This window comes from Lissotriton vulgaris, unplaced genomic scaffold, assembly GCF_964263255.1.
Source record: "Lissotriton vulgaris unplaced genomic scaffold, aLisVul1.2 SCAFFOLD_2020, whole genome shotgun sequence".
Lineage (NCBI taxonomy): Eukaryota > Metazoa > Chordata > Amphibia > Caudata > Salamandridae > Lissotriton > Lissotriton vulgaris.
Genome location: NW_028246058.1, coordinates 31,338 through 47,097, shown reverse-complemented (window position 1 = coordinate 47,097; position 15,760 = coordinate 31,338). Strand labels below are relative to the sequence as shown.

The following is a 15,760-nucleotide window of genomic DNA, read 5'->3' as shown; positions in this document are numbered from 1 at the left end:
CTTCTACTGTGTGCAGAGTAGCGGCTTACAGTCAAAGAGGAAGATACTATTCATTTCATAGAGTTCAGCAAACCCACTGGCCTACATATTGATAACAGTACATTTTCAATATTTCACCTTGACGACTGAACAGATTATACATTCGGTGTAATGTTAATTTTGATGTCTGTATCAATGATTTGGATGTTACCTGTGTACTCATCATTGCTATAATTTCACTAATATCTCATCCTCCGACATTATTAATGTCAAATGTTAGGTGACATCACTTCCTGTAGAGTCATCAATAGTCTTCTTCTTTTTAGCTCCTAGGAACTTCAAAAACTTGAGCTCTGTGAAGCACATACATGAGCACTCAGCTGGAATACGGTGTTTGAATGCCTGGTGGCTATTGGATAATACTGTTGTGAAACATCTGTGGGATAAGATCATAGAATATTTTGACATTATTGCGGGCTCTATCTCCTCAGAAGTTAAAGTTTGGGAAGCATTCAAGGTAGTGCCTAGAGGATATACCATGGCTCAGTTTAGGTGTAAGCTTAAAAATGGGAAAAGGGAGTGTTAGAGCTGGCAGCCTTGGCATGGGTCTCCATTCCATTTTTTGCTGTTGCCTCCTGTGTTTTAATGTGTGTTGGATTTCATTTTTGCTGGTCTGGATGCTTTGGGTACTTTGCCACTGCTGTTCAGTGCCAAAGTGCAAGTGTTCCCTCTGTAAATTGTTGTCATGGATTAGTGTTTCCATATTTGGTTTACTGTTGATTCCCTAGTACAGTGCACTGTGTGTGCCCAGGGCCTGTAAATCAAATGCTGCTAGTGGGCTTGCAGTACTGATTGTGATACACACACATGCAGCCTTGCAAAAGGGTCTCAGGCCTGCCATTGCAGTGGCTGCGTGCAGTCTACTACTGCCATGTCGACCTGGCAAGTGCACCCACTTGCCAGGCCCTAACCTTTCCTCTTCTTACATGTGAGTCACCCCTAAGGTAGGCCCAAGGTACCCTGTGGGCAGAGTGCAGTGTATGTGAAAGGGAGGACATGACCTGATGTGTGTGGCATGTACGGATAGTGAAATACTGTCAATTTTGTTTTTCACTGATAGAGGGGCCTTTTTATCGACCCTGGTAGCCTGAAGGCCCTACATGGCCCTGCGTGATAGAAATCTGAAAACATGCTAAAATAACTAGCTTTCCTCATTAGTAAATAAAGGCCCCAGGGCCCACTATGCTTAAGGCTTAAAAACACACATTTCTGTGCATTGAACTGAACAAGGTAAAATTAGGCCTTCAAAGATTAGTTAGTTTCATTGCCAGCTTCAAGACGAACACACACACACACACACAGGGTGCCCGTTGGTACAGCTTCCTGAAACCCTTGCTAACGTTATATTTTGAAACATAGCTTGCACAAGTATAAGCAGCAATTTCTAGCAATAAACAGCATCTATCATGGGAGTTCACACTTTCAGATATGTAGAAATGTGCGTGACAGAAAAATGTCCTTTTTTAGCAATGTACAACATGTAACCATTTTTTTAGAAATAAGTGACGAAAATGTTCTCTTCCTAAGGTACAAGATGTCCTGAAAATGTTCTCTTTCTAAGGTACAAGATGTCCTGAAAATGTTCTCTTTCAAAGGTACAAGATGTCCTGAAAATGTTCTCTTCCTAAGGTACAAGATGTCCTGAAAATGTTCTCTTCCTAAGGTACAAGATGTCCTGAAAATGTTCTCTTCCTAAGGTACAAGATGTCCTGAAAATGTTCTCTTTCTAAGGTACAAGATGTCCTGAAAATGTTCTCTTTCTAAGGTACAAGATGTCCTGAAAATGTTCTCTTTCTAAGGTACAAGATGTCCTGAAAATGTTCTCTTTCAAAGGTACAAGATGTTCCGAAAATGTTCTCTTCCTAAGGTACAAGATGTCCTGAAAATGTTCTCTTTCAAAGGTACAAGATGTCCTGTTCTAAAAATATACAGAACATAATGTACTGAAAAGATTTCCTTCCGGTGTAAACCACCTGCACCGAAAGGCCAGGGGCCAGCGTCATCATAGAACCCGAGTTCCTCAATTTTGGGTATATCAGGCCCAAACGTCAAATCTGAAGCCAGAGCTCTGCTGATGCGACCTTTGCATGCAAGCTCTCCGGCTAGCCGATTGTCTGACTTGGGACTTCAAATCCTCTCTCTCAGGTGGTAGACTTCCTAAGCCAGATAATACTTTTGTCTTTTTAAATCTCTGTCCTTGCTCTGTATTTTCCATTCACACCCAATTCCTTGCATTTTTAGGTTCCCTTAAACTACTAGGCCCTGCTGGGATAGTCTTCATAGTTAAGGTGCTTCAAGGCACTAGACTTTATAGAGTGTTCTGCTTTCCCTAACTAATTTCTATTGTGCCTTTTAAAAGATCCCAGTCCTTTTTGCACCTGGAATGTTAAAACTTGCATGGGTAATTCTCTTCAGAAAAGCACCTTTGTATGCGCTATGGTTTCTTTGAATGTATTCTGAATGTGAACTTGCGTTTTGTTTTAACCCTGACAGATTAAAGTCAGACTTTCAAACATTTCATTGCTCAGGCTGATCAATTAATAAATGCATTTTCTGATGTACTTAAGACTTAACAAATAAAATGCCACTTTAAATGTGATCTTTGTCACCTCATATCATTGCTCCTTGTTCCTCAGTGAAGTGTGCGTCGGTGACCTGTGACCACGGCTCATGACCACAGCAGGGTTGTTTGTAGGTTGTGACTCGTGACCACACCCCAGAGGGCTTCTGTTCTCCCTCGCTCATCACTATTGAAATGCAATCTGTCCTATAGGATAGAATGGGAAGTTTACTTATAACACTTTATAAGTATACCCTCCCATGGAAACAAGATTGGAAAATAGAGTTTGGTATGCCTGTACTCAGAATAAAGAGATGCATCTTTTAGTAAGAATGATTTTTATATACCGGGTTTGAAAATACCACTTTTAGAAAGTGGATATTTTCTTGCTTAGCCATCCAGTGTGCCGCTGCTAGGTTTGTGTATTGACTGTCTGGCTTTGGAGTGACAGTGGCTAAGGATGTGTATTCTGTTAAGACAGCAACTAGGAGGGATGGGGGGGGGAGGCGTGTCCTGGCTTTCTAGGGTGAGTCAGGGCTAGGCTGAATAGACCTGGGCTCCATTCAGAGTAGAAGGAGGAGATTTCTTTCAAATCTAAATGGGCCTGGTCTGCCTTGGACGGTGCTGTCTCTACCTCCTGCCAGGAAGCAGCTGCACCAGAGAGGACAGAACTGGTTTGGGCTGGGCAAAGAGTTTCTCTGCCACCAGAGAACAAAGGATTTTGTGTTATAAGAAGTGGGGCCCAGATCCCAGACTTTTAGATCATTTCTGGGATTCAAGAGGGACCTCTGCCAAGGAGAAGAGCTGAGAAGAAGACTGAAGGAGAAGTACTGCCCCTTTGCTGTGAGCGTTCTGGGGTTGGTCTGCAGTAACAGTTTCTGCCAAGGTGAGGATGAAGACTTTGCTGTGTGCTGTGTCTTCTGCTTGAGGAAGATCTCCAAGGGCTTGAAGCAGAGCTCGCCTCCTGTTTTGAAGTCTCAGGGATACAAAGATTTCACCACCAGCTCCCCTGAACTTCCTTGCTGGGAGTCTGAACTGCCAAGAGGAACCTGTGGCTGTATTAGGCCTCTGGAGGTTGTTTTGCCGATGGTAGCTGGAAAAGCAATGCAACTTCAAGAAACGTGACGCATCCGCACCTGTTTCCGATGCATCGCTAAAGAAACCAACTGAGCGGCTGCCCACGACTTGAGAAAGCACCGCACACCGAACTCCATGCACGATCTCTGAAATCAGAGATAACCACACCGATTCCGATGCAGGCCCTGCTGGTTGCCTGCCCGAACCAAGGCATCATGGGATCGCGGCTGAAGAAAGCAACACAGTGTTGTTTGCCGCTGCCGCAGCGAGAAGTGATGCATCCCCGATCCTCGGGCAACGCAAACTGATGCATCACCTCCCCTTCAGTAAGGAACCAATGCATCATCGTCCCTGCTTGGCAGTAAGGCAGCAGTACATCACCTCCCATGGTGTAAGAAACTGACTCATCACCTTGCCTGGGCATAAGGAACCAACGCTTCACCTTGCCTGCAATAGTTTTCGTTTGTGCGCGTGAAGCACCAAAGGTACTTTATGTGAAAAGTGTTGCATCTGCAATTTACTTTGATCAGAACTTTTTCTATCTTTTGAGAGTCATATTTTAATTACAGTATTGTGAATTTGTGTTATTTAGGTCTTGTTTGGTTTCTATAAAGATAACTTATTTTTTTAAACTGGTGTGGTGTCCATTTGTAGTATTTTCACTGTATTACTGTATGTGTGCACAAATGCTTTAAACACTTACTCTGAGATAAGCCTGTCTGCTCATGCCAAGCGACCAAGGGGGTGAGCAGGGATTATTTTAGAGGTTTATCCCCCTTACCCTGACCAGGAAGAAGGGTTCATACTTGGACAAAGGTGCAAACCATTGCCAACTAGAGACCCTCATTTCTAACAGGGAAATTACTGACCTAGATCAGATTAGTCCGCTAGGAAAGAGGAAGGTGAATGCACATCATACCGACACCGCACACCTGCTTCAACATCCAAGAACCCCACTAAAGTAGAAAATCCACATTGTTGAATGGACAGGTTAGTTTTATTCACAAAGCATAATATATGAATTGGGTGACAAGGCTGGGAAACTTTGTACGGGCTTCCAAACAAAGACCATATCTCAAGTATTGTCCCTTCGATTGTATCTGCTGAGGATCAAGGCCAAATGGCGACACAGATATTACAGAGAGCCATTCGCCCACTATTACGAAATATTATATTCTTGTATATATCACCCTCCTGCTAAACTTCAGAATCCCATCCTAAGAGATCTTTCGGTGTTGGCACTGTCAAGGGATGCCCCAGGCCCCAAGGGGTATCCTTTTGAATTATTCAAGACATTTGCAGAGTGCTTGGTGTGAGAGGGTGCCCTAGCATGAGCTGAGTCCCTCTGCAGCTTTCAGAACCATCTCCTTATAGCTGTTCTATGATATAGCCATACCATATACACTTAAGTGCATTATAATGCTCGAGGTTAATGCTAACTTTGGTTTGGCTTTATCGAAACATGTTGTGTAAAGTCTCAAACACTTTGGAATACTACCCCCTACCCCACCAGATCTGGTGGTGAGGGTAGCATTACACCCTTCTAGAGGGAGAAGACATGTAGTTACTGCTTGTTGGACAGGCCCCAGAAGGGGTCTCGCTCCCTCCCCGCATGACAGAGCCAGGACACCGACTCTCCAGAAGCCACCCCCAGAAGTAACCCGTAACCCGTCCCACACGGGACGCCTGCCCCCGAACATCTCCGTAACACCGGCCTGGGCCTCCACCAGCACCATCGCCCGGGCCCAGCCGCCATCTTGGACACTGCACCACGAGGCCGCGTGGCCTCAGCTCGACCCTAACCCTGGGCCTGGCCAGGCCCCGACAGCCCGGCACCACCATCCACCCGGGAGGTGAACGGACCACTTGGCAGGTCAATGGGAGAGAGGAGTTTCGATGGCTCTCCCCCTCCAGGTGCCGATCGCCCCCAGCCTCCCCGGGCGCTGGCTCCACCCCCCTGCTGGGTGTCTGGACTCCCTCATCCCGGACCTTCCGACCTCCAAGTGCGAGGGTCCGGCCATCAAAGGGCGCCAGCCCTATAACTGGGGCAGCTCCAGAGCAGGAAGGCAGTTGTATCCTGGAGTCGAGAGACACCGTGAAGAACTCATCCTTGACGGACTGCTGGTGCTGCCGCAGCCCTGCCTTGTGAACTGCCGTCCTGCCCGCTGGCGCTGCCGCGGCCCTCTGCAACCTTCATCCTCGTTGGGACCTGCTGGCGCTGCCGTGGCCCGTTGTAACCACCACCTTCGTCGGGACCTGCTGGCGCTGCCGCGGACCGTTGCCACCTACGATCTTCTCGGGACCTGCTGGCGCTGCCGCGGCCCGTCCTCCTAGAACACCGAGCTCGAGGATTGTGAGCTACCCATCATCTCATCGTAACTACCAGATTGGTAAAGAGACTGTCCCGCTACCCCCTTTTCCCATCCAAGAGACTAGAATCGAGGGGACCCCTGAGTCCTGACCTCCTTGTACCATTCTACCGTACTTCAAGATTGCTTATAAAGAACGTTAAACCTTATCTTTGTGTGGTGTCCATCTGTGGGGGGGAAGTTACTTATCTGTACGATCGCTGGAGACGGCTCTCCCCGGAGACCTCTCCCCTTGTCCTCGGCCGACCCTCCAGGTCCCGTCTAACATTGGTGGCCAGCGGCGCGATCCGAATCAACGCGTACGTACAGACAGTGACTCACCCCACGACTAAACCACAATGACAACCAAAGAGAGCGGATCCACAGAAAAATTCCAGATGGAGAAATTGGAAGAGTACAGCCATCGTGAGTTAAAACAATTTTGCATCGAACTAGGCATTGCTACCACCGGTCTGAGCACGAAAGACGATTTCAAGCACGCCATCAAATCTTGGGCGGAAACCGGGGCCGTCAGACCCCCGGACCAAAACGTCGCAGCATCAGAGATCAACACCACTTCTCCCGAAGAACGGAGAGCGGGTCTCTCACAGGAAGAGATCCAAGAAAGAGAAAGAAACAGACTACACGAATTAGAGATGGCACGGCTCAAGATGGACGGTGAGCTAAAACTAGCGGAACAAAAACTGAACTTAGAACACCTACGGCTCCGAGAAGAGCAGGAAGAAAAGCAAAGACAAAGAGAACTCGAAGAAAAGAGACTGGCATACGAACACGAGCGCAAGCTAGCTGAAATAGAACTACGAAAACAAAACAAAGAACTAGGGGTGCCCGAGCAAACGCGCACCCCGGGCGCTACGGAACAAAAAGTCCACATCCCCAAGGACGTCGTCCGAGAATACTATCGGAACGACGACATACAACAGTGGTTCAAGGCCTATGAGATCGCCATGACCTCCCACCGGATCGATCGAAGTGACTGGGGAGCCGGTCTATGGGGTAGGTTCGTCAATGAAGGCCGCGATGCCCTGCTACAGCTCCCGGACCATCAGATGACGTCCTATGATCACATGAAGGCCGCCCTCCTCACTCGATATGGACTCACGCCCGAGATGTACCGCCAGAGGTTCCGCGACTGCACCCGGATCCCGGGTACAACTTGGGTGGAATATGTGAACTATTTTAGCCGAGCCTTCGAAGGGTGGATCAAAGGTAGCCGAGTCACCACCTACGAGCAACTCTTCAACCTCATTGTATGGGAGCACCTCTCCAACAACTGCTTCGTCGAGCTCAGGCAGCACCTCCTCGACAGTAAATTGACTGACCCGCGGCAGCTCGCCGCTGAGGCTGACCGATGGGAGAGCACCCGAGTGGCCCGGAGTGGGCCAAACGAGCAGAACCAAAACAACCAAGGCCCTCATCGTCCCCGAGGAGGAGGAGGAGGCCAGGGCCGGGGCAGAGATGCCGCCCCGGCAGCTCCCGTCAACAACACCCCACCCTCGGCTGGGCGGGGGAACCCTCCGATGCGCCCAGGGTTCCGAGCCAATGTCACGTGCCATCGGTGCCAGCGGGTCGGACACTATGCCAACGACCCGAACTGCCCCAAGAACCAGACTCCCGGGCCCCGCCAGGTCGCGGCCGCCGCCCTAGGAGAAGATAAAACATACGAAGAGCATGAAGAATATGAACAGGAACAGCCCGAGTGGGAACCTGCCCCCATGGTCCTGGCTTGCCTAGGGGGAAGAGACATGGTCCCGCGGGTCCCCCTACCCGCAAACACCCGAAAATACAGCCAGAGGGTGAACATCAACGGACGCAAGGCCGAAGCCCTGCGTGACACTGGAGCCAGTGTGACGGCCGTCCGCTGTCACCTGGTGACCCCAGAACAAATCCTGCCCAACGTCCTTTGCCCTGTCCGATCAGCTGACAATTCTGAGAGCCTATGTCGGATGGCCTGTGTCCCCTTTGAATGGGGAGGAGTGTCCGGCATGCTGAAGGTGACTGTCCGCGATGATGCCCCCATGGACTGCCTCCTGGGAAACGATCTCGAGAGTTCCCCGTGGGCGGCCGTTGAGAGAAGAGAACACTTGGGGATGCTGGGCCTCCCAGACTGGGCGTGCGTAACAACCCGGTCCATGGCCGCCCGTGCCGTCCCCAGACCCGAAGAGCCCGAATGGCCAGCACCTCCTCCCCCGATCACTCCAGAGGAAGACGCCGGCCGCCCTGACCCCCAGAACAAGCCCCGGAAGAGCGCGCTCAGCCTCAGGACCTTCCAGACCTGGCTCAGTGGCGTCAAGAGGGGGGGCCCACCCAAGAACAATTTCGGCAGGAGCAAAAGACCTGTCCCTCCCTCGAGGGACTCCGACAGCAAGCCCTCGCCCAGAGCGCGGGAGACACCGCAGGGGCGCACTGGATCTACTGGGACAACGACTTACTGTACAGCGAGCAAAGAATTGCAGAATTGGGGGCAAGTCGGGTGCTGGTGGTACCCCTCCGTTTCAGAGACTTCCTTTTAAACTTGGCCCACGATGTCCCCCTGGCTGGGCACTTGGGGCAAGATAAAACCTACAACCGCCTGGTGACACACTTTTACTGGCCCAAGATGCGAAATGACGTTTCCAACCACTGCCTGGCCTGCCCCACCTGCCAAGCCAGCGGCAAGAGCGGCCGAAAACTCAAGGCACCCCTGCAACCATTCCCTGTTGTCACCACCCCGTTCGAACGAGTGGGAATAGACATTGTGGGGCCCCTGGACCCCCGAACAGCACAAGGGCACCGATTCATCCTGGTCCTGGTGGATCACGCCACCCGTTATCCCGAGGCCATCGCCCTTCGAACAGTGACAGCACCAGTGGTAGGCCGAGCCTTGATGGGGATCTTCTCGCGAGTGGGCTTCCCCCGGGAGGTCGTCAGTGACCGGGGCACGAACTTTATTTCGAAGTATATGAAATCCCTCTGGCAGCAGTGCGGGGTCACCTACCATTTCACAACACCCTATCACCCGCAAGGAAACGGACTGGTCGAGCGGTTCAACCGCACCCTCAAGGGAATGATTATGGGGCTTGAGGAGCCCCTACGCCGCCAGTGGGACGTGCTACTACCGTGTCTCCTCTTCGCCTACCGAGAAGTCCCCCAGAAGTCCCTCGGTTTCAGCCCTTTCGAGCTCCTGTACGGGCACCCTGTCCGAGGGCCCCTCAGCCTAGTGAAAGAAGAATGGGAGATGGCCCCCCTGAAAACCCCTCCGGATGTCTACAAGTACCTCCTGACCCTCCGCAACCAGACCAGGCGATTCAGGGTGATCGCTAAAGCCAACCTAGAGGCCAGTCAGGAGGACATGAAGAAATTGTACGACCAACATGCCTCCTCCATTGAGTTCGAACCTGGTCAGCAGGTGTGGGTGATGTCCCCCACCGAACCTTGTGCCTTGCAAGACAAATGGACAGGACCCTTCAAGGTGGTCGAACGCAAGGGCCCTGTCACCTATCTCATCGACATGGAGTCCCCCCGACAACGCCCTCCGGGTCCTCCACGCCAACAGACTCAAACCACACTTTGTGCGCTCAGAGCTCAGCCTCCTGATGGCTACAGACAGTGGGGCGGAAGAAGACTCCGAGCCACTCCCTGACCTGCTGAGGACCCGTGAGAATGATGGTTCCGTGGATGGGGTCCGACTCTCCGAGGCCCTGACCCCGGAGCAGCGCCATGGCTGTCGGACCCTCCTGTTGCAATTTGCGGACCTGTTTTCCCTCACCCCCGGGGTCACCCCCTGGTGCCTTCACGACGTGGATACTAGGGACAGTCCCCCTATTCGACACCGAGCCTACCGAGTCCCGGACCGGGTGCGCGCCTGCATCCAAGAAGAGGTCACCAAGATGCTCGCACTCGGGGTCATCGAGCCCTCAGACAGCCCCTGGGCCAGCCCAGTCGTACTGGTACCCAAAGCGGCCGCCCCGGGCACCACCCCCGAGCTCCGGTTCTGCGTCGACTATCGGGGTCTGAACGCTGTCACCAGAACCGACGCTCATCCTATCCCCCGAGCAGATGAACTGGTCGACCGCATGGGGGCTGCCTGCTACCTAAGCATCTTCGACCTGACAGCGGACTACTGGCAGATCGGCCTCACCCCCAGGGCTCAAGAACGATCCGCTTTCTCCACCCCGGATGGGCACTACCAGTTCACCGTGATGCCCTTCGGTATGAAAAACGCTCCAGCCACTTTCCAAAGACTGGTGAACCAGGTATTGGTGGGCCTCGAAGACTTCAGCGCCGCCTACCTGGACGATATCGCAGTATACAGCCGCCACTGGTCAGACCACCTCTGCCACCTCCGAGAGGTCCTGCAGGCCCTTCAGCGAGCTGGCCTCACCATCAAGGCCAGCAAATGCCAAATCGGCCAAGGGTCCGTGACCTACCTTGGACATCAGGTGGGGAGCGGTCTGGTGGCACCTCTCCAGCTCAAGATCGCTGCCATCCAGTCCTGGCAGCCCCCCGTCACCGAAACCGAGGTACAAGCCTTCCTGGGGCTCACCGGATACTATCGGAGGTTCGTGAAGGACTATGGCAGCATTGTGGGGCCCCTCACGGAACTCACATCCAAAAAGCATCCCAAAACGGTCAACTGGACTCCAGACTGTCAAGCGGCCTTCGAGAAACTGAAGGCCGCCATGTACACCGCCCCGGTGCTCCAGGCCCCCGACTAAAGCCGCGAGTTCATAGTCCAGACCGATGCCTCGGACCATGGCATTGGGGCCGTCCTCTCGCAACTTAACTCCGAGGGGGTCGATCAGCCAGTGGCCTTCATCAGCCGACGCTTACTGGCCCGAGAACAATGCTGGAGTACCATCGAGCGGGAGGCCTTCGCAGTGGTGTCGGCCCTCAAGAAACTCCGGCCCTACCTCTTCGGTACCCACTTCTGGGTACAAACAGACCATCGCCCCCTGCAATGGTTAATGCAGATGCGGGGGGAGAATCCTAAACTGCTGCGATGGTCCATCTCCCTGCAAGGGATGGACTTCACTGTGGAGCATCGCACTGGTCAAGATCACGCCAATGCGGATGGCCTGTCCCGCTTTTTCCGCCTCGACGCAGAGAGTCCCCAAGAGGATGGGTAACTCTCCCCGCCTTCAGCTGGGGGGGACGCATGTTGGACAGGCCCCAGAAGGGGGCTCGCTCCCTCCCCGCATGACAGAGCCAGGACACCGACTCTCCAGAAGCCACCCCCAGAAGTAACCCGTAACCCGTCCCACACGGGACGCCTGCCCCCGAACATCTCCGTAACACCGGCCTGGGCCTCCACCAGCACCATCGCCCGGGCCCAGCCGCCATCTTGGACACTGCACCACGAGGCCGCGTGGCCTCAGCTCGACCCTAACCCTGGGCCTGGCCAGGCCCCGACAGCCCGGCACCACCATCTACCCGGGAGGTGAACGGACCACTTGGCAGGTCAATGGGAGAGAGGAGTTTCGATGGCTCTCCCCCTCCAGGTGCTGATCGCCCCCAGCCTCCCCGGGCGCTGGCTCCACCCCCCTGCTGGGTGTCTGGACTCCCTCATCCCGGACCTTCCGACCTCCAAGTGCGAGGGTCCGGACATCAAAGGGCGCCAGCCCTATAACTGGGGCAGCTCCAGAGCAGGAAGGCAGTTGTATCCTGGAGTCGAGAGACACCGTGAAGAACTCATCCTTGACGGACTGCTGGCGCTGCCGCAGCCCTGCCTTGTGAACTGCCGTCCTGCCGGCTGGCGCTGCCGCGGCCCTCTGCAACCTTCATCTTCGTCGGGACCTGCTGGCGCTGCCGCGGCCCGTTGTAACCACCACCTTCGTCGGGACCTGCTGGCGCTGCCGCGGACCGTTGCCACCTACGATCTTCTCGGGACCTGCTGGCGCTGCCGCGGCCCGTCCTCCTAGAACACCGAGCTCGAGGATTGTGAGCTACCCATCATCTCATCGTAACTACCAGATTGGTAAAGAGACTGTCCCGCTACCCCCTTTTCCCATCCAAGAGACTAGAATCGAGGGGACCCCTGAGTCCTGACCTCCTTGTACCATTCTACCGTACTTCAAGATTGCTTATAAAGAACGTTAAACCTTATCTTGGTGTGGTGTCCATCTGTGGGGGGGAAGTTACTTATCTGTACGATCGCTGGAGACGGCTCTCCCCGGAGACCTCTCCCCTTGTCCTCGGCCGACCCTCCAGGTCCCGTCTAACACTGCTTTACCCGGTTAAAGTTAAACAGAGCCTCAGCATCACAAAATGGATGCTGCTGCCACAGACACGTGTTGTTTTGCTATGTGTACAGAAGTGAACAATCACTGGTAACAGACACTTTTATTATTCTACAAATAACTTTATTTGTTTTTCTTCTTTCCTTCTAGTTGAGTCTTCATTCATCTGGTATTTGAATATCCCACATAATTATATCTTTTTTTCCTGTAATTCCTTCGTCTCACAAAAACGGCTCTGTTCTGCTCCTGTCTATGTCCTTAGATGAGTCAAAAATATTCTTAATGTTATTAAGTTCTTCCCGAATTCACTGCCTCTCTAGGATTATTTCTAAGTGATTTAAATGAAGGTGTGTGTTCGCTGAGGCTATGTAGGTTCAGGAAAAAAAAATTTATCACACTTTTAGTGCACTTGTAAGGTTTACCCCTTGTTTTTTCACTGAGGACTCTGGAGTCCTGATAATTGTCAAAATCTCTTCTGACATTCATTGCAATGCTATCATGTTTCCTCTGTGTGTGCTAATTGATGTATTTGTAGATTTAATAACTGACAGAAGACATTCACACATTCACTGCACCTGAAAGGATTTTTCTCTGTGTGGATTAACTGATGAATCCTTAATGCGGAAGATGCACTAAAAGTTCTTCTACACTCACTGCATTTGTATGGTTTTTACCGAGTGTGTGTACGCTGAGGTCTATATAGGCTTGATAATTGACTAAAGCTCTTTACGCATTCACTGCACTTGAATGGCTTTTCCCCTGTATTAGTTCGCTGATGTCTTTGAATTTCTGATAATTGACTAATGCTCTTCACACATTCACTGCACTTAAACAGCTTTTCCCCTGTATGAGTTAGCTGATGAATCCTTAATGCTGAAGACTCTATAAAACCCCTGCCACATTCATTGCACAAATATGGTTTTTCCCTATTATGTGTTCGCTGATGTCTTTGTAGGTTTGATCGGCAAAAGCTCTTCACACATTCATTGCACTTGAATGGTTTTTCCCCTGTGTGTGTTCGCTGATGAATGATGAGATTTGAGGAATCACTAAATTTACTGCCACATTCATTGCAATGGTATTGCTTTTCCCGTATGTTTGTTTGCTGATGTCTTCGGAGATTTGATAATTGACTGAAGCTCTTCCCACATTCATTGCACTTAAATGGCTTTTCCCCTGTGTGTGTTCGCTGATGTCTTTGTAGGTTTGATAATAGCCTAAAACTACTTCCACATTCACAGCACTTGTATGTTTTTCCCTTGTGTTTTTTTGCTGATGTCTTCGGAGATTTGATATTTGACTAAAGCTCTTCGCACATTGATTGCACTTAATGGCTTTTCCCCTGTGTGTGTTCTGTGATGTCTTTGTAGGTTTGATAATAGTCTAAAGCTACTTCCACATTCACTGCATGTGTATGATTTTTCCCCAGTTTGTGTCCGCTGATGTCTTTGGAGGTCTGCTAAGCAACTGAAGCTCTTCACACGTTCACTGCAATGGTATGGTTTTCCCCCTATGTGTATTGTCTGATGTGTTTGGAGGTGTGATAATTAAATAAAACTCTCTAAACATTCATTGCAATGGTATGGTTTTTCCCCTGTTTGTGGTCGCTGATGTGTTTGGAGGTGTGATAACCGACTGAAGCTCTTCACACATTCACTGCAATGGTATGGTTTTTCCCCTGTATAGGTGTGCTGATGCATATGAGGATTTGATAGTTGACTGAAGTTAGTGCAATGGCACGGTTTTTCCCCTATGTGTGTTCACTGATGCTCTTTCAGGAGTGCTGATTGACTACATTTCTTCACATATTCAGTACCAATGCACACAGGGGCTTAGTGCAGACATGAGTGCCTTGCTGCAGACAGGTAAAAGCTGTGTTCTGTTACTATGTAGCAGTTCTGTTCACCTCTCAAGATCTTGATGATGCCCCCTTCTGTCTGCCAGGTCGTGCAAGGTTTCAAGCGGGCACTTAACACAGGCAAGTGCACCATTCAATGAAACTCTCTTAAATTCTTCTCGGCTGATGCCATGAGTGTTGTCACTCTATCCATGAGAGTGAGTTAGAGAACAAAACTGACAGCCAACACGTGGTTCACCCCTTACACGGCCATCCAGCCTGGGGTTTCTTCAGGGCATATTATAGGGTATTGGGAAAGTAGATCGTCTGTATCATTAGGATCCTTTCGGATGCTCTAAATGGCGGGCATAAATGCCGTAGTAGTGTTGTCTCAGTTCGTCGATCTCGCCGGATAGCCAAGAATTAATCATGCTCCCAAATCAGTCCTTTTCAAGAACATACTTTATATTTAGCTGTTTTCCCTCATTCTCTTCTTTATTGCACCTTGAACCCTCCACCCATTGCTCATGAACTTTTTCAGGTGACTTCTCCTAAGCTCAACCCTAGCTGACTCTTTTCTATGTATGTTTAACCTGCCCGAGGAGGCCACGACCCTCCTGAATAGTGGCGGGGCTCAAACCCAATATCGGGGGTCTCTGCTCTGTGTTCTCCAGCTCCGCTTCCTCTGCTCCAGCTGTACCTGCAAAAAGAACTATTGATGGACAGAATGCAGAACAATGTCATACATTCACCCCAGTACAGAGATCTGGGTCTTAAATCCATTGTTTTTTTGCTCACCATGCCATTTCAATTTGGACACAACCATATGCAAATCAGTCTTGACCCAGCACCCAATGGGAACAGTCCAGCCGAACTGCCAAGCCAGGTCCTCCCTGGACTGGAAACAAGCATCCTAGAACCGGTTTCGGGGTTCCCATGAGGCACAGGGTCAAGAGTGATTTGCGTATGGTCAGGTCTAAACTGGGGTGGCATGGTGAGCACAAGAATCATTGATTTAATCCAAATCTATTGACTGGGGGTGAATGTTTTGATTTGTTCTGCATTCCATCCATGAATTGCGTGTCTTTTGATTTCTCACCAGCTGTACCTGGGCTCTTTTGTAGCTTCTCCTTATAGAATTCCATCAGTTCCGCTTTCCTAGTCTTCCTGTCCGTCACTCTGGTTAGTGCGAACCCTAAAGTCCGTGTGGGTTCCTTCAGGTTCTTCCTCACCCTCCTGTCTGCAGTACTCTTCCGCAGAGTCCCACCCAAGTCTTCACCTCCCTGGCATTCTCTGGTGGGTAGGGAGGATAGACTTTTTACATTCCCTCGTCCATCCTCATCCTATTTGTTCTTCCCAATTTCGCCTCTCCTCTTCCACTCATGTCATCTTTCTCTTTATACATGAGCAGAGCAGTGGCGTAAGGATTGCGGCGGCCCCTTGCAAAGTACATGGAGGAGCCCCCCTCTGGTCTCACTCAGGAGCTCTCTGTCCAGGGTACTCTGCTGAGAGGGCCCCCTAGAGCTTGGGGGACCCCGAACTGTGGGGGCTGTTGGGGTCTTTGTTACATCACTGGAGCTGAGACGGTTTGTGAAGGGAGTGGACGGCAACTGGATCCACCATACTCTGGAAGGAATGGGTCCTAAATGTAGCACCCCAA

At 51.0% G+C, this 15,760-nt stretch overlaps 1 protein-coding gene across 1 annotated transcript; it reads right to left on the bottom strand.

Moving 5' to 3' along the window:
• Window positions 1–255: 255 nt before the first annotated feature.
• Window positions 256–15,245, bottom strand: LOC147666152 (uncharacterized). Its single transcript, XM_086949265.1, has 5 exons — window positions 15,209–15,245; window positions 14,694–14,800; window positions 13,589–13,786; window positions 12,938–13,542; window positions 256–415 (listed from the first exon to the last, which is right to left on the bottom strand). Exons 1-5 carry the CDS (start codon window positions 15,243–15,245, stop codon window positions 256–258), a joined length of 1,107 nt encoding a protein of 368 aa, XP_086805391.1.
• Between the last annotated feature and the right edge of the window lie 515 nt (window positions 15,246–15,760).